At 44.9% G+C, this 20,971-nt stretch overlaps 3 protein-coding genes across 3 annotated transcripts; 2 read left to right on the top strand and 1 right to left on the bottom strand.

Moving 5' to 3' along the window:
- Positions 1 to 1,989: 1,989 nt before the first annotated feature.
- On the bottom strand, positions 1,990 to 5,666 carry LOC137898378 (zinc finger protein Eos-like). The gene is made up of 7 exons (XM_068742410.1): positions 5,627 to 5,666; positions 5,443 to 5,541; positions 4,960 to 5,214; positions 3,477 to 3,644; positions 3,243 to 3,392; positions 2,941 to 3,072; positions 1,990 to 2,714 (listed from the first exon to the last, which is right to left on the bottom strand). The coding sequence occupies exons 1-7, from the start codon at positions 5,664 to 5,666 to the stop codon at positions 1,990 to 1,992; spliced, it is 1,569 nt and encodes a 522-aa protein (XP_068598511.1).
- A 1,673-nt stretch (positions 5,667 to 7,339) lies between these two features.
- LOC137898538 (GTP-binding protein Rheb-like) lies at positions 7,340 to 14,968 on the top strand. The gene is made up of 8 exons (XM_068742582.1): positions 7,340 to 7,733; positions 11,626 to 11,697; positions 11,794 to 11,861; positions 12,036 to 12,118; positions 12,854 to 12,910; positions 13,000 to 13,047; positions 13,433 to 13,514; positions 13,587 to 14,968. Exons 1-8 carry the CDS (start codon positions 7,682 to 7,684, stop codon positions 13,677 to 13,679), a joined length of 555 nt encoding a protein of 184 aa, XP_068598683.1. The 5' UTR covers positions 7,340 to 7,681; the 3' UTR covers positions 13,680 to 14,968.
- A 701-nt stretch (positions 14,969 to 15,669) lies between these two features.
- prkag1 (protein kinase, AMP-activated, gamma 1 non-catalytic subunit) lies at positions 15,670 to 19,333 on the top strand. The gene is made up of 13 exons (XM_068742580.1): positions 15,670 to 15,678; positions 16,175 to 16,226; positions 16,316 to 16,416; positions 16,503 to 16,584; positions 16,658 to 16,716; positions 16,831 to 16,876; positions 16,953 to 17,007; positions 17,215 to 17,341; positions 17,473 to 17,638; positions 17,709 to 17,746; positions 17,903 to 18,049; positions 18,131 to 18,230; positions 18,343 to 19,333. The coding sequence occupies exons 1-13, from the start codon at positions 15,670 to 15,672 to the stop codon at positions 18,351 to 18,353; spliced, it is 993 nt and encodes a 330-aa protein (XP_068598681.1). The 3' UTR covers positions 18,354 to 19,333.
- Positions 19,334 to 20,971: the final 1,638 nt, after the last annotated feature.

The raw sequence follows: 20,971 nt of genomic DNA, 5'->3' as shown, positions 1-20,971 counted from the left end.
TTTTAAATGGTCTAGAAACGAACAAAACAAGATTCATTGTATGTATTGTGTAATAGTCACTTTATTTGGTTAGAATTTAAGTAAGATGGATAACAGTGATATTAGATGCGCATATTTTGAAGTGTCGCAAGTTGAAAATATGCACGAACTGAGCGTGGAAGAGGAAAGTTTGTAAAGGTCATGGCCTCCAAATGAGTTTTCCTTTTTGCTATTTGATTAGTTATGCTTGATCAACGGTAAAGGGTTCAATTCAGGTTGTAGAATAGATTGTGCTTAAATTAAAGTCAAGTCAAGGCCTCAGCATTCATCTGTTATTTGAAACGGAAGCTCGAGGGCCGAACTGCCATCGCGTGACAAACACTTAATTTCTGCATCGCAAAGTGCTGATAAGAGAATTTATTACAGAACAACTGATTCTGATCTGGACCACCTTCAGAGGTGACGTGGATTTAAATGCGTCAGGAACAGTCAAAAGCTGTTTAGCCTGTGAGGATGTTATAAGCAGCCATTCCACGGTGCACCGCCCCAAATCCCACTCGGCTTCACGATTGGTTCTTTACAACATACAACTGTAGTTTTGTACAATATATGGGCCAATACACTGTGCAAAGCTTTAACTGACATACAAAGTAAGATAACCTTAGTCAGTTATTTTGTAACTCATCCCTACAATCACATTTTCAAGATTTGATAAAAGGTAGTTCGTGTCCTTCAGCCCCGTCAGCGAGGTGTGATCGGGCTGAAGAAAGGCACAATAAGTTGAGATAAATACCCAACAGTAAAGCAGAAGTAATATTTGATGTTATCGACCTTTAATCCTTATGGTTCTGGCAGTGATACTTGTACTTCCATCAGTTTGTCACATTTTAAGAGACGTGCAGGTCATCAATGTATTCCGAGATAGTTTAATATCGTCATTCTGGCAGGCATCAGTGCAACGAAAGCAGCCGAAGAAAAAACACTTGACTTATTCCAAAAAGAGCCTCTCATATTCTCTCACACACACAACCCCTGCCTGCCCGCCCCCCCCCCCCCCCAAAACAAACCAACACACATCTCTTTGACTTGGACCTAATTTGAGTTTGGTTTGCACTTCACAGCTCATCTTTTAAAGCTAAGACTGTCTGAAGCAACACCCACGTTCTCGGCTGAGCAGTAAAGAATGCTTTTAGAACGAGGTACTCTGACTTCTAGTCTGTAATGGATGAAACATTTTTGTGTATGGAACAGAGTCAGAGCTGAGCCTGTCAGAATTTCAAACAAAACACATGTTCATTTGTGTGGGTTGTGGAGCCTCCTACTGGTCACATCCGGTAGCTGCATGTCCAGGTGTCAGCACGCGTTACTAACGTAAGTGCTATGTAACGCAGCTGTGTTTAATTATGTAATTACAGTCACAGGTGATATTCAGTAGCAATAATAACTTTATATTCAGTACTCTCCAGTCGATCTGAACGGATGTATCGCTGCTAATCTCTTTTCCGTGGGCAGACTGGGACATGCAGCTGCAGTTTTAGGTTGTTCTGACCAGAATAAATAAGACGAGTAAATGCTGTCAGACCGCTGTCCTTCCTCACCGCCACCAGCCTGCCATCCTCACGTTACATGTAATCTCCCTTAAAGTGCAAAAGTAGGACAAATGTTCAGGCAGTGGAAAAGAAGTCCGATTTGTCAGCCACAATTTGTGCATCAGGATTGAATCCTGATTCTCAGGTCAAGGCACATCTGTGGATGAAAAAGTGCATTTGATCTTTCTTTACTTTAAAATTCATTTAATTAAAAGTGCAATTTAAATTGATTCACTATTCAAAGTGCATTGAAGATAAACACAACCACACTTAGAATTTTTATCACGAAACTGAGGTTGCCGTTTACGCTAGCTAGCACACATAAATGGTGCCAGTTTAAAATATTCATAGTAGTTTCACGTTATCAGTGTCTCCTAGCTTGTGTGCAGACCAAACCCAAATCTCAGTTTCAGCTTCATCCTCAGTCAATGATGTGCTCCCCGCGAACAATGTGAGAGGAGAATTCATATCGATCCCGGCTGCGGTGGCCACAGATGTTACACTCGAAAGGCTGCCGAAAGCCATGGCAGCCCATGTGAATGGTGAACATGACGTGATCCAGGAACAGCACGCGGCAGTGCTCACAACGGAAGGAGCGCACAGCACGCCCCTCCCCGTCAACGACCCGGAGAGAGCTGGGAGAGCCGGGCACTGGTGCGTGGACAGGAGGCTGAAGGGCTAGCTGGCCTCCGTCCTCCCCGTCTTTGCCGTGGCTCCTGTGGTGACCAATGGATGGCGCTGCTGGCTGGTAGCTGCTGCAGTGGAGAAGATGGTGACCATTGTCACTGTGGCATGGCTCATCTGGCATGCTTTCTGTGTCTGTGGAGTCCTGGCAACCATTAGGTGAAGCTGCATGACTTGGACCCAAAGGGAGGTCTTCATGACCTGCTGCCTCCCTCCCACCTACACCAACAGCCCCCAGCCCAGTGCCAGTCCCTGGGGGGTTGTGAATGGAGCCGTGGACAGGCCTGAGTTCTGATAAAGAGGGGTGAGTTGTGGCGAGGTGTGTAGGCCCTCCTCCTCTACCTGCCACCCCAGTAAAGGGTGGGGCTTGACGCTCCCCTGGATGCATCTCCCTGTCTTTGTCCAAACCAGTGCCGAGCTCAGAAGGTGCATCTTCAAGGTTGAAGCGCATGTGCTTCTGTCCTGCAATAGAGAAACACAAACGTGACATTACTGGCCCTGAACCGGCATTCTTTGTTGTGTAGACCAAACTCCTGCACCAACTCTGTCAACTGTAATCAATGTCGAAATGGACAGAAGTAATTGATTCTATGGCAAATCATGTCTGCTTCATAAAGAGTAACACAAACCATATCAGTATGAGGTATCCAATCAAACAATGAATTCCACACCGAGACGAAATGCTCACCTACAAATCTTTGTGGCATGGATCTCTTGCGTTTGGTGATGCTGTTAGCGAGACGATCGATAAATATCATCTTGTCAGGAGAGGGTGGAAGTCCAGATTCTGGGATGAACTCGAGCTCTCTCATCTCCTCTCCTGCACAGAGTACAAAGAATTTCAATGATTTCTTTTTTTACATTACCTATAGGTTATAAAGCAAGCATTCATATAAAAAAGAAACTGACTGTTGGATCCATTTCCATGTCAAAAAGGTGCCATATTTGAATTTAGAGGACTCCCTTCCTTTCCGTTCTTATCTTGGATACCTGCATTCTGTGCTCCGGAGGGCTGCTGTGACTGCAGACTCTCCAAGTAGCTATGGCAGCGCTCACGGTGCTCCCCCAAGGTGCTCTGCTGCTTGTAACTTCGGCCACAGTAGCTGCACTTATAAGGCTTCCCAACAGTTGGAGAGGACACTGTGGACAGAGTGGGAAGACAGCGCTCGTTGCACATCATCGTGAGGGAGAAGAACTCGTCAGTCAGACTTGAATCTTTGCTACCTGCGTGGGTGCGGAGGTGGCCAGTGAGGGCATCTCGCCTTCGACAGGCATAGCAACAAAAGGGACATTTAAAAGGTTTCTCCCCAGAGTGCAGCTTGATGTGGCGGAGCAGGTTACCCTTTTGAGTGAAGGAGGCACCACACTGATTACACTGAAAGGGTCGCTCACCTGGGAATGGATCACAATTGTCATCTTCTTTAATTCACATTTGATCTTCTTCAAAAAGAATCACTCTTACACAAAGAAAATTCAGAAATGTCCGGAAATAAAGAATTCTGTGCGAGGTACAATTTAAATTGACACAGATGTCACAGCAGTCACACAGACATGCCATCCAGGTCACATGATCAATCTTAGGCTCCTCAAAATCCACTAGAAAGGCCCAGCAGCATCAACTCCAGCATCACACCAAGGACTGTTCATGGAAGATCACACCCTGTCCCTCAAAACAAACCTCGCCCGGACACAATCGACGCACTCCGGGACCTCTCTCGGGGTACTACCTAGTTCCAATATGACCAGAATGTCTACCGGCAGAAACATGGCTGTGCCCTGGGATGACCAGTGCCACCAATAATGGCCTGTCTCCACATGGAGGATCTATCCATCCATTTTCTTGCAGGCGAGACGAGCTCAGTCGTCTGTCTTGTGGATCACGGGTGTTGCTGGAGCTTATCCCAGCTGACTACGGGCAAGAGGTGCGGTATACCCCAGAAGCGTCGCCAGCACATCCGACAGACAGCCACCCACAAACACGGCCAATTTAGAAAGATCAATTCACCTAAATGGCAAGTTTTTGGAGGTGGGAGGAAACCATTGATCCCAGAGAAGACACAGGGAGAACATGCAAACTCTACACAGAAGGGAACCAAACGTGGAACTTTCCTGCTGTGAGGGATGTCGAATATAAACCCTTAATCTTGTACAGTAGAACTGCAGGTATGTGGCTGACAATTCAACTCTCACCACCATATGAACACAAACTAGGAATCACCAGCCTGCACCACGGAGCCCACAATGTGCAGAGGGGGCAGCGAAGGAGAAGAAGCACATAGGCCACACTCCAAACGTGTGGACTCCCCACAGCAGGAGGCCTTCTCCCTCAGCTGTCCTCCACGCACAATGCAGTTTTGGGTTCTTCCCCCAGGAAGCACAAATGTTATTTACATGACTACGAAGAGCGAACGACACATCCACCATCTGAACGACTATCAGATATGGTGACATCAATACCCACCAGGTTAAACATCTGGAACTCCCTACTACCACCAGCAACACGGAGAGCTCAACTCGATCCACAAGGGATCCACCTATCTGACCTGGATCCGTTCAACACCCATGTTCGCCGTGGCTCGATGACCATATAGTGCTCAGCTGTGTTTTCCCATATCAAATATCTCCACAACTTAAGTAGATTTGTTTCATAAAAACCAAATAGCCTGTTTCCTACAGATACATATTTAAATACACTGCACCGAGTCACCTGTATGGCTGCGTTTGTGCACCATGAGGACGTTAGGCCCGATGCAGATCATTCCACAGATGTCACACTTGAGCTTTCCATTTGGCATTCTCGTCGTTTCAGTTGGCATAATGTCAGGGTTGGTGGGATCGCTGTAGCCTCCAACAGTTCCAGATCCCTGCTCTGGATTTCCTTCCTCGAGCCGCTCCCCTCTTTCATCTTCAGTGCTGCGGCCTGGGTCTTCATCGCTGTACAGCTCCACTTTAATGGAGTTGGCTAGAGAGAGAAAACAGAATGAGAATAGGTTTGCGTGTCATCACTTGTGTGATGAAAATGGAGTTCCCTCACCATAAAGGAATCATTTGAATCGTAATCTGAATTATAAAATGTTTACAAAGCTTCAATGACATTTGGCAGAATATTTTCCACAGAAATGGGATTTTATGCAGCGATGAACTGTGAGATACTTATTAGCCTTTCTATTCAAGAGAATGTCTCACTGACCACTGAGTGACCGATTAGGTGAGGTGTCCTTGCTGTTCGGGGTGCTCACTGTTGGACCCCCCACGGCCACAGAAAACTCCAGTGAAGAATCACCACTTGCTAGAAGCAAAAAGAAAAGCATCAGATTTAAGCATCATGCCAACCTTCGAAGGCAAATAAATGTGAGATCCAATAAGACTCCTACCTGACGTGTAAAATCTGCCATTGCAGTCATCAGCATCCATTCTAGCTCAAGCTGAATAAAAAACGAGTTATACGAGTCAAAGGTTAGGATCAAACTAAATCATCTGTCACGCATTGATTAAATCACCAGTTCACTCGACTATCAACAAACAATTCAAGGCGAAGTCCGTATTTAGGAGTTAATCGGACAGGAGGCTAGCTCATTGCGTCTTATCGCTAACATTAAGACCCTCTACCTGCCTGTGTGGTGACTCAACAATGTCATTTAATTACATGCAGCTATGTTAGCATCAACTTCAGCACTGTCACATCAGTTGATTGACTTTTAATGTTAAAATTAAGAAGCCCCCTTACAAAATTTATTTAAGGGCAACGTTCTCTCTGGGGAAAAACTGCTACGGAAAGATTGCGTTTACTCTGACGTTGATTAACGCAACAGGGGTTGAAACAAGCACGCTTCGTTTCCGGGTCGGCCTCGGTGGCTACCATTAGCTTTCCGCACATATAGGCTAACAGTTGGCTCAAATTCACACTGATCCGTTAGCCCTTTTCCATCTGCGACGCTTCCTAAAAAGCATGCAACACTGTCGGGTTTAGTAATAAGGCCGACGCAGTTCGGTCGATTACCCTGACTTGTTAAACTTTGCTGACTGATGCTAATTTTGACATTCAAGGCTCGGCGGCATCTTCTTTACCGCTAGCAAAACAAAGCCTTATCCTAAACTATGTTAGCTAGTTAGCCTCCAAAGTCAATGTTTCATTAACGGTTGCTAGGCACCCACCGCCTCCAAAATGCTATAACTAGCCACCTAGTGGCTAAATAGCTTGCTAGCTAACTATTTCTCCTTGGAGCCGACTTTTACAACATAACGCAGCGGAGGCAATCCTCCATTAAAGTACTTTTAAATTTCTCCGGAGCTCCGCGTGACAGTGGCATTAGTTGTCCTTGTCGGGGATGCGCCAGTGAGGTTATTTTGTGCTTTCATCAGGCTGTTTACGACGGTAAACGTCTCCCGGTAGCGATTAGCTCCACTCCGAACACTTTCCGGTCCCATCCGGGTTTTGCACATGAGCCAGAAAACAGTCAGATCCTAATTCAATTCTCAATTTAATTTATTAACTTTTGGATTCAAAATATCCACATAAGTAAAAGGGAACAATAACTGAAATATTAAAGGCTAATTATATATATATAGGAAGCTATGCAATGCACTCCTAGCAACAAACTCACTCCTCCTCAGCACGATACTAAATTCCTTGGTCAGTCCTATAAATCAATAACCATTAGGCTACACAAAAGACATCAGACCACTCAAGTTTAAGTGGATATTTTTTATTGCAATGTAAAGAATACATGAGCATATCGTCAATTCTACAGTATTTTTATGTTTTATTGTTTACATTTTTACACTATCATGACCAAAATAAGGTGCTCAACACTCCTAAAATAATATTTTCTGATGCGTTTTGCTGGATTAAATAAAATAGATTGAGTTGAGGGCGTAACCATCCACGTTCTTTACATTCCTCTGTCCGTAACATTCTATATTTGAGAGACATCTGTAAGGTGATTGTGTCCTGGAAAAGTCCTAAAAGGACCTGCTGGGACAACAAAGCGTGACCTCTGCCGCGCAGATTGACCGGAGAGCACGCCACGCCCACCTTAGCCGTGACGTGTCGCTGATGTTCCGACGGCCTGCCCACATAAGGACCGTTTCCATCAGTTTGACTTTCTAATCATAATATCGTCAAATAAGAGGGTTTTTCCCACCGAAATCTCTTTAGGCGCGACAGTTCCACCGATTTAAACCGCTAATCGATACAGATTACTATAACAGGAACATAAAAGGGACTACTTTTTCGATAAGTACAAACTGTACTTGTTCTTCAACGGTGAACTTTCAACTCTAGGCCTCGAAGAGAGCTCGAGCTTCAGTTCCGAAAAGTTTGTTGTTGTCACGTGACGAGAGACGAATGTGGCGATAAAAGTTTGCTTCGATAGCGGAACTAGGAGTCGAACTACGCTCAAAATCTATTGAACGCCATTTCCACAACAATGCCGAGACCCAAACATCGAAAGATTGCTGTCATAGGCTACAGGTCTGTAGGTGAGTAAAGCACGCGAGCTAACATGCTAGCAGGCTAATGTCCAGGTCTGTAGGTGAGTAAAGCACGCGAGCTAACATGCTAGCAGGCTAATGTCCTGGTCTGTAGGTGAGTAAAGCACGCGAGCTAACATGCTAGCAGGCTAATGCCCAGGTCTGTAGGTGAGTAAAGCACGCGAGCTAACATGCTAGCAGGCTAATGCCCAGGTCTGTAGGTGAGTAAAGCACGCGAGCTAACATGCTAGCAGGCTAATGCCCAGGTCTGTAGGTGAGTAAAGCACGCGAGCTAACATGCTAGCAGGCTAATGTCCAGGTCTGTAGGTGAGTAAAGCACGCGAGCTAACATGCTAGCAGGCTAGTGTTTTCCTCTTAAGTGGAGTAACGCTGGATTACGGTCTCGTGTGTACTAGACGAGTCCTCCGATATGTTGACCTTTTAAACTAACCAGTGGCTAAAGACATGGTTCTTAATGTGTACATGCCTTATGAGTGTAAGGAGAACGAGGATGACTACCTAAACAAACTCGCTTTCATTCACTCTTTTGTGCAGGTTAATCCCTGTACTTCTGTCTATGTGGTCGGTGACTGGAACGCTGACTTGTCAGATAAGAGCTCCATGTTTGCCAAACACATGGTACACTTCTGTGAGGATAGTGAGCTCATCATCTCCAGCCGAGTGCTGCTGACAGTTTTGCTTATATTAGTGAAGCCTGGCACACAACATCCTGGTTGATCACTGTGTGACCACGGCTGATGCTCATGACAACGTCCGCTCAATGGAGGTTAAGTGTGACGCGTCCCTGAGTGACCACGTTCCTTGTGTTTTTTATGTTGAGGCTGATAGTCTGCCAGAGTTGATAAGAGAGAACGAGGGCAGGGCTGGACGTAAAGTAGACTGGTCGAAGCTCTCTGATGATGATGTTTTGTATTACTATGGGAGAACTGATGCACTGCTGAACAAGGTGTTCTTGCCATGTGATGCTGTTGTATGTTCTGATCCAAACTGTGAAGATAGAGTCCACTACAGTAATCTTTGTGTCATGTATGATGCTATAGTAAATAGCTTATGTACGGCTGGCGGCACCTTAGCTAACTATAGGTCTCACGGTAAAACAGGCAAACCAGGCTGGCACAAACATGTAGCTCCTCACCTTGCTGCAGCCAGGGACGCTCACAGAGAGTGGCTTCAGGCAGGCAGGCCCAGGCAGGGGCCTGTTCTGGACCACAGAAAACTGACTCATGCCAGGTATAAATCGGCCATTCGTTATATCACCAGGCAGGAACGACTGATGAGGGCTGACTCTTTGGCTGAGAAGCTTCTCAGCTGTAATGTAACTGGGTTCTGGAAGGAGGTGAAGTCCTTGAATCGGGGAAGTGTGGCCCTGCCGTGTTCTGTTGAGGGAGTCCCTGGATCGGATAATATAGCTGAGCTGTGGAGGCAGCACTACTCTGCTATCTTTAATTGTGTTGACAGTGTCCCCTTTCAGGTAGGGAGCGTCCCTGACAGCGAGGTGGTGGGGGTCACAGCTACTGAGGTGCGTGAAGCAATAGATAAACTGGCAGATAACAAAGCTGATGGTCCAGATAGAATCACTGCAGAGCACCTAAAGTATGCTAGCCCGAGGGTCTCTGTCCTGCTAGCCCGAGGGTCTCTGTCCTGCTAGCCCGAGGGTCTCTGTCCTGCTAGCCAGAGGGTCTCTGTCCTGCTTGCCTTATGTTTTACAGGCTTATTGCCGCATGGGCTGCTGCCTGACTCCATGTTGCATGTTACGCTGGTGCCAGTGATTAAGGATGAGACAGGCAAGGTGGGGAGCCTGGATAACTGCCGGCCGATTGCTCTTGCTAGTGTAATTTCTAAGGTTTTAGAAAAAATCTTATTGATTCGCTTAAGACCTTTTCTTAACACCACCGACAATCAATTTGGGTTTAAAACCAAGCATGGTACTGACATGTGTATTTATGGTCTGAAAGAAGTGATTGACATGTATAAGGCTAAAGACTCCTCTGTATTGGTGGGCTTCATCGATGCCTCTAAGGCATTTGACCGTGTGAATCATCGGAAGCTGTTCCTGAAGCTGAGGGAGAGAGGTGTGCCAAACTGTCTCCTTAGAATCCTGGCATATTGGTATGCGGATCAGACCATGCAGGTTAGGGGGGGTAATGTGGTCTCTCCTCCTTTTACTGTGGGGAACGGTGTCCGCCAGGGTGGGCTTCTTTCGCCGGTACTTTTTAACTTCTACATGCATGATCTCTCTGTGCAGCTCAACAGCTGTAATACTGGATGTATGCTTGGTGACACCTTGATCAATCACTTCATGTATGCTGACGGCCTGGCCATATTGTCCCCGAGCAGCTCCTGGACATATGCACTGGCTATGGTATCAGGTTTGATGTAAAGTATAATGCCAAGAAGAGTGTTTGATGTAAAGTATAATGCCAAGAAGAGTGCCGTCGGTCTGCAGAACCAGAGAGGATACGGGTTTGGACTTCCCAAACTTTTATCTGTCAGGGCAAGTGCTGTCTGTCTGCAGCAGAACTAAATATCTGGGCCACATCATCAATGACCAGCTGGGAGATGATGACGACATGTATAGACAGCGGCGGATGCTGTATGCGCAGGCTAACATGCTGAAGAAGAAATTTAGTTTTTGCTCTGAAGCGGTCAAAGTCACCCTTTTGTACGCCACTCTATACTGCCCCCTTGTGGATCAAGTACAAACAGGCCAGCATGCAGAAGTTGAGGGTGGCGTACAATGACTGCATGCGGATACTTCTCAGGAAGCCCAGATGGTCCAGCGCCAGTGAGATGTTCTGTGGTGTCGGGGTTAACGCCCTTAATGCTCAGCTGAGGCACCTGCATACAGGTGTATTATACACCTGCATACAGGTGTATTATACACCTGCATACAGGTGTATTATACACCTGTATGCAGGTTTATATGTCGGCTGCATGACTCAGGGAATGACATCATCAGAACACTGACTCAGCCAAGCCTAAGTGCTGTGAAGTTTAACTCAGGAATTTGGTGTGATTGGTACCTGATGTTATTATAGGATTACTGTGTAAATGTTGTAAATGTTATGTGTGCTTTTTAATTGGACCATTGTGTCTGCAAATAAAGATTTGATTGATTGACATCTGTTATTAGTAGTTAACGAAGTTACCTCAGCCGGCCACGTTCCGCTTTAGTGTTGCCTTCAAAGCCTTTTCTCCAGCAGCACAAACATATAACTTAACGTGAATAGTTAACACCAAGCCGTTTGTAACTGTATTTGAATATCGATTATATTCATAAATACCCTGGTGTTGCACCCAGGTTGTGTTCAGCACCACCAAATTGCAAATATTTAAATATATTGCAGTTTTGCCTCCTTGGGTATCATTTCAAAGCATTAGAAAGAGTTAAATTATGAACAACTTACAAAAACATAAATGCAAAGGTCACAAATTATTACAACTTTTAGCAAAAACTACAGCATGACGAGTCTGTCTGGAGAACTCTGCAGACCGATACTGAAATACCGATACTTTCGATACTTCTTTATTTGCAGAAATGTACATCATTAACGGGAACATTAGATAATTCAAAGCAGTTGGGGGGGTTATATTCATATGTATCGGCTCGGTATCGCCGATATGATCCTACATTTTACTCGTATTGGATCACAAAGGGGATTGCTTGTATCCACATCAATCTGGATACTATAGAGTAAACTGATGTACAATAATTTACGTTTATCATGGTGATGTTGCCGGAAGGCTTCATGAGGGAACGTGTCTGAAGCGAGTCCAGTGGAGTCTTTCTGCTCTTGACATTATTTTATTACTCAGTTTAGGCCTACAGAGACCATTTGATGTAGAATGACATTGTATGTTCTGATTCTTTGCCCTTCAGGAAAGTCATCCCTTACCATACAGTTTGTGGAAGGACAATTTGTTGACTCCTATGACCCCACCATTGAGAACAGTAAGTCTTAGTACTAAATTGTTTCTATTTCAGTAAAAAAGGTCACAATAGAGTTCAAATAAATATTTGGTAAAACCAGTTTATCCTATTCCTCAGCTTTTAACAAAATGGTCTGCTTGAATTGTCAAGACTACAATCTTCAGCTGGTTGATACAGCTGGTCAAGTAAGTCTCACAACCATGAAACTGTATTTAATTGAACACTTGTGAAGTGCTGATACTTAACCTGAAGCATTTTCTGGAAACTATTCCAGTACTGTGTCTGTCCTAATCTAATAATGTGGAGTGTTTGGTGAACTTCATGCCCAATATATTTATGATACTCACTTCTTTCTTTAGGACGAGTACTCAATTTTTCACCAGTCCCACTCGATGGACATCCATGGCTATGTCCTTGTCTATTCAGTGACTTCCCTGAAAAGGTGAGTGGATGATTGTCCGTGATCTGAAAGGTAATGATGCGCGCCGCCTTCGTTCACGCGTCTTCGGTTCGAACTCTGAAAATCTCATCGACTGCCGAGGCATTTTTAAACTCCATTTTGTGGGTTGAAAACCGAGTTGTTTGAGAACCGAGGTTCCACTGTATATATATATATACGTATATGTGTGTGTGTGTGCTCACATACACACCCAAACCAAATGATTCAACCACAGCCAGACACCATCTTCTGGCAGGTCCTTGGAGGCATCTTGCCACATTCCTTGTGGGCAAAGTCCGATCCTGCAGCATTCCTGTGCTCACTTCCTGCACCAGCCCCCAGACTTCCTGTAGAATTCAGCACGCGTGACTGACGGTGAAGAATGCTCCGGCACGGCTTCTGAAGCCAAGCCTTAGTGGACTATCGGTGCAGCGTGCACGTGATCTTTGTGCGTTTATCACATGCACTGAGGTGCTTTCAGTAGTTAAAATATAAATGTAATTTACAGTAAGGGTTTAATAATTTATTTAGCTTCTGTTTGTGCATAGACTTCAGCATTTATAATATTCTGCAGTCACGAAAATGTCTAACAGCTGATTTGCGTTTGTGCTCCCTCTGTGTACCGGTACATGAATGTATTCCTAGTACTTGTAATAAGTTGACAGTAGCCTGTCGTACAGTTTCGATACGGTCTCCTCACATGCGTGTGGATGTTCTTTCATGTTTGTCTGTGTTCAGCTTTGAAGTTGTGCAGGCTCTACATGACAAGCTGCTGGACATGGTTGGCAAGATTCAGTGAGTTTCGTTGAATTACTGAAACGAACGATTCAAAATTGACTTTCCGTGTGATTTTGTTTTTGTAACAAGGATATGTGTTTTTTTAGGGTCCCCACTGTTCTTGTTGGTAACAAAAAGGATCTCCACATGGAGAGGTAATCGACCGCTGACGGGGGTGTTTGGGGATGCCAGGGAGGGGCGCTGCGTCGTGTTTATTTAGACCGATGGACAAGCAAACATGCTCAGCAGTGCTTCTGAGAGCCCTTGTGAAGTGCTTTGTCTTTCTCTTGAATTGGGACATATCGTTCTGTGTGGCGTGCTAAGTGTCTTCAGTAGCAAGGCCACAGGCTCCGGATTAACGGACTAACGCATGCTGGCTTTGGTCTTCTTGATGAGATGAAAATAGCCAGTCTTTTGCGTTTAAAAAAATAAACTATTAAGATGTTGCCATTTCCTTTTTTGTCACCGTCCTGGCAGCACATCCTGAAATAGAGTTTTTTCTGTTTTCGGTCATTGAACTTTCCACTTCATTTCCCCCAGGGTCATCAAGCCAGAAGATGGAAAGAAGCTTGCTGTTTCCTGGGGCGCTGCCTTCATGGAGTCCTCGGCCAAAGAGAACGAGGTAATGATGACTTTTGAGTTGATCACGTGATCACTTCTGACCCAGATTCACGTTTTGATGACAATGTTCTAGACTGCTGTGGAAGTTTTCAATCGGATCATTTTGGAGATGGAGAAAGCTGACGGAAATGCCCCCCCGGAGGAGAAGAGGTGTGCCGTGATGTAGAAATGTATCCAGGACATGAATACGGGGGGCTCATCTTCACCAGCTTAACGCTGACCTCACCACCCCCAAGACGCTAAAGGGGACTGCTCTGCTCCGCTGGGGCACAGCCAGGCAGGAGACAAACGGTTCCCCCAAATGTACCTTTGAAGTTCAACAATATACTCCGATGCAAAATACTTCCAGAGATGCATATTTCATGACGTGTTGCTGTCGTGGACGGCGTTGTCTTCTGTCTCTGGGTTGTGCTGATGCGCGGTGAGAGCTTGTTAGGAACCTTTTTAAGGACTGCTATCATTTCCACTTTCTTTTATATACAATGCTGGACTGTCGGGCTCGGCACACAGTGCTTTTAATGTGTGCTAGAATGTCAGTGTCTTTCTGACTCCTCGACTCGCATTATAAATATCACTGATTCCAGCTCTTCTCGTTTTTACCAACTCATCTTCGGGTACCCTTTAACTCTTGAATTGTCACCACGATGGAGAAATGTAGTTGTAGCTTTAACAACTTGGGTTCTAAAGCTCTTCAGCAAAGTATATTAGTTCTCCTCCATTGTTTCTGTAACTCTGTTTTCCTTATTTGCTGTAACAAAGATGTTCTTATGGACAGCCCCCATTTAGTAATCAATACGTTTGCTATTTACCATTTATGGTACTTTTATATAATGTAAATAGTCTTAGGAATTGGTTTGATACTCTTGGTTACATGTTGTGTGTGCTCACCCTTCACTATCCTAGAAGACAGTAAGTGCGTTCTGATGAGAGAATCGTTTTTAAACCGATTTAAAGTGCTGCTTTCATGGAGCTGATATTTGGATTTGGGCTTTGAGTTGATGGTTCATAAAAACGAGTCAGGAATGAGGACAGTCCTTTAAATGTATATTGTTGACTTGCTTGAGATTGGGAGACCCGTTAGCCTTACTATGGCATCACATGTGGACCCCCCCCCCCCCCCTCCTGATGTTCGGACCGTGAATAACTTTATCACCTTCTCTGCTGAGGAGTTAGAAGATTGATGGGTGATTGATGATGGTCTAAGAGAAGCTGCTGATGCTGTGTCTTGTGCCTTAACGCCCCCCCCCCCCCCCCCCCCCGTCTCCTTACCTTCATGATTCAAGGTGCTCTAAAAGGTTTTTTTCTTCTATTTACGTGATGTAAAGTTGATGATGATGATGATGATGATGCAGGTGATGTTGTGCACCTGAACAACATCTTTCCCTTGTGGGTCAATGTTAATTCAGAAATCTTGCTGTAAACAGTTTTGTGTATAAATAAACCTGTTACTCATTATTTTTCGTTTTTACTGTTTTAACTGGTAAAAAACCAAATGGAAACAGGTCCGGTTGACTGTTTCTTTTTGCTCTTGGTGATTTACCTCGACTGGTTGACTGTTTCTTTTTGCTCTTGGTGAATTACCTCGACTGGTTGACTGTTTCTTTTTGCTCTTGGTGATTTACCTCGACTGGATGACTGTTTCTTTTTGCTCTTGGTGATTTACCTCGACTGGTTGACTGTTTCTTTTTGCTCTTGGTGATTTACCTCGACTGGATGACTGTTTCTTTTTGCTCTTGGTGAATTACCTCGACTGGATGACTGCTCCTTTTTGCTCTTGGTGAATTACCTCGACTGGTTGACTGTTTCTTTTTGCTCTTGGTGATTTACCTCGACTGGATGACTGTTTCTTTTTGCTCTTGGTGATTTACCTCGACTGGATGACTGCTCCTTTTTGCTCTTGGTGAATTACCTCGACTGGATGACTGCTCCTTTTTGCTCTTGGTGAATTACCTCGACTGGATGACTGCTCCTTTTTGCTCTTGGTGATTTGCCTCCACCTGGATGACTGAGGCCTCCGCAGAGGGAGATCCTGAGCGCGCCACCGCCACCAGGCCGGATTGTGGTGCGGCGCATTACATGCGCTACGGTAGCGGTTATTTGCTCGAGTTCATGACCCCGGAAGTTCTTTGGGAACGGAGCGAAGCCGACACGGCGCTATGGAGTGTGTAAGTTACCCAGCTAACTTTAACATATGAATGGTTCCTTTTCCAACACGCGCTTTACGCCAAAGTGACCAGACGTGACTTTCCGAAGCGGGCTAACTGTAGCAGCGAGCAGGCACCAGGCTAGCTTAACTCTCGGAAGGGTAGCAGAGGGGACGCACACCTTTTCACCTTTTTACCTTTATCTAGGGCATATTGTTTTGAATTGATTACACGGACCACGTTTTGCACTTTAAATGAGGTAAAGGCCGCTAACGAAGCTGAAGTAGCATTCGGCTAGGCTAGGCTAGGCTAGGCTAGGCTCGCTCCTTATATTAGCTTAATGCTAACGGTTTGCCAGGCTTGTTGACTTGGGTACAAGTTGCGGTGCAGTTCCACACTTGTGTGAAAGAACCGAAGAGTTTAAATGTAAACATTAATAACTACAGTAATATTCAGAGTCTCATTCTTTAGGAGATGACCTGGACTAAATAAATGATTAATGCTGTTTTTATTTCAGATTCCAGTGACTATTGATGATTTTGAGGGCAAAAAGGAACCAATCCAAGAGGGTAATGGCGTTTTATAAAAGACATGAGGCATGGAGGTGTGTAAAGAGCTGAGCAGTCTCTCTCTCTCTCTCTCTCTCTCTCTCCCCCAGACTCTGAGCACAATGTCTACACCAGATTTATGAAGTCTCACCGGTGCTATGACCTCGTACCCACCAGCTCCAAACTGGTAGTATTTGATACATCACTTCAGGTTAGATGAAGGTTGAAATCTCAAAATGCAGACCATTGCTCATGGGCTAATGCAGCAATAAAAGCATGGTGTGATTGATTTAACAGGTCAAAAAAGCTTTTTTTGCTCTTGTTTCTAACGGGGTGAGAGCAGCGCCTTTGTGGGACAGTAACAGGCAGTGCTTCGTTGGTAAGGGTACATTTCAGCTCACATTTCTGCTCTGCAACAGACGGAATAAAGTAAAGTCCCGACTTCTCCACAGGTATGCTCACCATTACAGACTTTATTAACATTCTTCATCGCTACTACAAGTCTCCGTTGGTAAGTTGGTGGGCAGCAATTAGATTTGTTCTGTGACTTGTAAGATTACATGTAACATTCAAATCTTAAACGTGTTATTCTGCCTTCCTGAAGATGACCCTAACCCTCTTTCAGGTTCAGATATATGAATTGGAAGAGCACAAAATCGAAACATGGAGAGGTGAGCATGTTCCCCCGGCGTCTGCTTTGCTGCTGGCTGGTGACGTGAGCGCTTCTTTGTGCTCTCTTCGTGCTAGAGGTGTACCTGCAGGACTCCTTCAAGCCGCTGGTCAGCATATCTCCCTGTGCGAGGTGCGTTTGATCTATGATTCATGCCTGATCTGCAGCGGTGACTCCAGTTGATTTCACACAATCACCCGAGCATCGCCATGGGAACCAGCAGATTCAAGCTGTTGTTTTTGACCCATATTTATATTATAAATGCTAACCTTATTGTGTTTCTTGCCTAAGAAGCTACTCTAAACTCATTTTCCTCGCTAACTTCTCTTCTCATCCCAGCTTGTATGACGCGGTGTCGTCTCTGCTGAAGAATAAGATCCACAGGCTGCCCGTAATCGACCCCCTGACGGGGAACACGCTCTACATTCTGACGCACAAGAGGATCCTCAAGTTCCTGAAGCTTTTTGTGAGTCGCTCGTTCCTCGTCCTCCTCCCCACAATAACGAGCTCTCAGGATTCCCCAGCGTGTGAATAGCAACTGCGCTAACGACACAATACGTAAAACCATTCGATACGATCTCATGTTATTGTTCACAGATATCAGAGATGCCAAAACCTTCCTTCTTGAATGAAACTTTAGAGGAGCTGGGCATCGGAACGTTCCGGAACATCGCCGTCGTCCAGACGGACACGCCGCTGTACACGGCGCTGGGCATTTTCGTTGAACAGAGAGTGTCGGCGCTTCCTGTTGTCGATGACAGAGGTGTGCTCGCTGGATGACTGCTCATTGGTGGCCAGACGTGCACTCTGTTTACATGCTGCCTCTCTTGCAGGTCGAGTGGTGGACATATACTCCAAGTTTGATGTTATCGTAAGTCGTTCTGTCAGCCTGCCTATAAGCAGACGATTATGACTGAGCTTCCTGCTGTTTAATATAATTGATTCCCAACTGGCAGGGTATGACATCATTGTTGCTTCAGCTATGTCTATTTTGCTGGCTGTAATATAAATCAAATGTCTGACACAGAATCTCGCAGCAGAGAAGACGTACAACAATCTGGACGTGACGGTGACCAAAGCGCTGCAGCACCGCTCCCAGTACTTTGAGGGGGTGCTGACCTGCAACAGCAGCGAGACTCTGGAGGCCGTCATCAACAGGCTGGTGGAGGCAGAGGTGCGTCTCGACGAGCCGTCCTCCCGTCCTCCCGTCCCGCACTCGGAGACGATGGCGCTGACGCTGGAGCGTTTCTTTTAGGTGCACCGGCTGGTCGTGGTGGATGAGCAGGATGTCGTGAAGGGAATCGTCTCCCTGTCAGACATCCTCCAGGCACTGGTGCTTACTGACGGAGAACAGGGTGAGTACCGCGACGTGTGTATTTCTACACACCTTTGTTGTACTGTATATCAAGTACAGTTGTCATCAACATATTTTCCAGATTACAATTTACGTGATTTCTTTGATTACAGGCGAAGCATGAAGAACGAGTTGAAGCAGGACGGGGCGAGAGGCGTGTGGAACGGGAATCAAGTGGGCGGCTAACACACGTATTACCAATAATATAAATCAAGTCGAGTGTGTGTGTGTGTGTGTGTGTGTGTGTGTGTGTGTGTGTGGTCGTTCTGCCACGTTACGTTATAGCCAGCCTCCATTTATTCACCATTCAGGCAGGTGGATTATTTCAGTGTAGGTGGAGGGTTGGGAATTAATCATTAAGTATACTACGTATGTACAACACATACAGGTTGTACGAAGTTATGATGGCTTTGAAGATTTGTAACAATTGTTGCTTTTAATCTAACATTCAGACTTTAGACCTGAGATGGTTCAGTCGTCTGCGTCTCACTGATACTTTGAAATCGACATCAGCATCAAAGTAACACAAACCTGGACGAGCACATTGGGAGCCTCGTTAGCGATGAATAAGTTTACTTTCTGAATGAAGTTGGTCTGGACGTTTATGGGGCTTGTTTTTTCCATGTTTCTGTCACGTATTGAATATTTAATGGCTCGTGCATCTTGTTTTCACAACATCTTTGTCTGCTTATGTCTTCCACAGTTTGAATCTTAGCATTAAGAAGATTTACTTACTACACAAGATATATTTTTTTTAAAATGCTATCTGAATGGTGACGTTAACGACTCAACCCTCGGTGTCTCCGTGGTGACGGCCGTGTTCTGGAGTGATGAGTTTAGACCAGATTGTCATGTCTTAAAGGGGTTTGTTCAGTCTTTATTAAAAGCAAACAGAATTTTCTGCCGTTTTCATGACGGGGCGGGATCACGCTACACCTAGTCTTTGGTATGAAAATGAATGAATGTGTACCTGTATGTAAATCCACTATTTTGTAGTAATCTGTATTGAGATAATTAAAATGAGGCGCAAAACTTTGGATAAATTGAACTTCTATCGGGGTCATGTTTGGGCAGCGGGAATAAACTAAACGTTTTCACCTGAAATACTGACTTCTGTAGCGGCTTTCTACGATACCTTACGAACAGACAAACATAGCTAGCAATTTAAATATATAGGACTTCTGAATCCTGCATTTCATGAGGTTGGGTCAGGGGTCACAGGAATGGTGGAGCAATATAAAGCCCTGATTGGACCTTCAACAGGTGATAATGGTGAGACGGTAAATCCACTACGGTGCCGAACATATTACCATGAGAGCTCAGGAAAACTTGGCTGTTGGACAAGAGACAGTTTGCAAATACTTCATTGATACTTTACAGAATCCAAGTTTGCTTTAAATGAGGAATTGTAAAAGAAATACGCCACATAGCAAAACAACTGCATTTATTACTTTACACTTACACAGTAGGTACATGACTGAATACCTGAAGGGGATTTTACATGGATACAGTTCTCCCATGAGAACATGACTGGGGAGTATTTAACACCAAACTGATCCCTCCAAGGGGAAACCTGGAGCAAGGTATATAACCTTTTAATACCTTTCTGTGTTTTGCAGAGGCAGATAAAATCTGACAGTCAAACTTTGACTTTTCCAGTTGGCCTCTGAGGTGCATAAATACTTTTGACCCCATCAAACGGATCGCCTCAATCTTTCCAGCCAAAAGCAACAGCCATTGAAGACTGAAACAAAGCAGTGCGTGGAACGGTTGAGCAAAAGCATCGGTCACGCGGTGAGACGGCATCGGGACACTTCAGTAGTATTTTGTTTCAACATTTCTTGTCCCAAAAGACAATCGGCTTCTCTTCACAGGTTACATTCTGGATGTACAACAGCTGACTGACATGGTTTGGATAAACATTCTCATTTCCAGTGGTGAGACCTTAAATACACACGGCCAGCAGTAACCAGAGATCATTCTGAGAACATTTGGTTTCAGTGCTGCGAGGTCAGTAGTAGCGCACGTGGCCTTATTAGGCCACACACAAATAGTACCTGTGGGAAAAAAGTACCGGTACACCCATTTCCTGGAAATAAAAATGCAGACAGTAAATTATGACAGTAATTAAAAGAAACAAACCATTTACAACTTGCACATTGATTAAGTGCTGTATGGTCAAGAATGGAGCAATCAGGAGACAGGACAAGATGAGGAAGTCAACAGAAGCAGTTCGATCAGAGGTCAGGAAATAGATTGGTACACGAGTCAGATACCTAAAACACCGAAATAGCAACACATTCTCATTTACAGGTCGAAAACACACAAGCATCATCTTAAAAGCTCAGGAAAAAGATTCCGGGTGTTTCTGAATGGGATTAAAAATGAGAACTAGAAAAGCAGTCAGAGCGCAGCCCTCCGCCAAGCAGCTCGTTCCCCTAATCGTTAGCTCGGCACCGTCCACATGGTGCTCCGGACCATCGTCAGAAGGTTCTAGATTGTTCTTGGTGTCTTTATACACCAACCAAGGAGGGGATAAGTTAATTGAAGTTGTGTACTTTTAACAGATTTTTGAATCCCTAAATGGTTTTCAATGTTAATCCAGGATCTCTCCTGGATTAAACCCAAATTGAATCTGTTGCCGGTAACATTCCCAACATTTCCTGAAGATTGAGGCGTCAGTAACTTCGCGTTATCCCGCTAGCAGACAGACAACCGAACGTCCACCTTTGTGGTAGTTAA

This window comes from Brachionichthys hirsutus, chromosome 8, assembly GCF_040956055.1.
Source record: "Brachionichthys hirsutus isolate HB-005 chromosome 8, CSIRO-AGI_Bhir_v1, whole genome shotgun sequence".
Taxonomy (NCBI): domain Eukaryota; kingdom Metazoa; phylum Chordata; class Actinopteri; order Lophiiformes; family Brachionichthyidae; genus Brachionichthys; species Brachionichthys hirsutus.
This window is presented reverse-complemented; position numbering and strand designations above follow the sequence as displayed.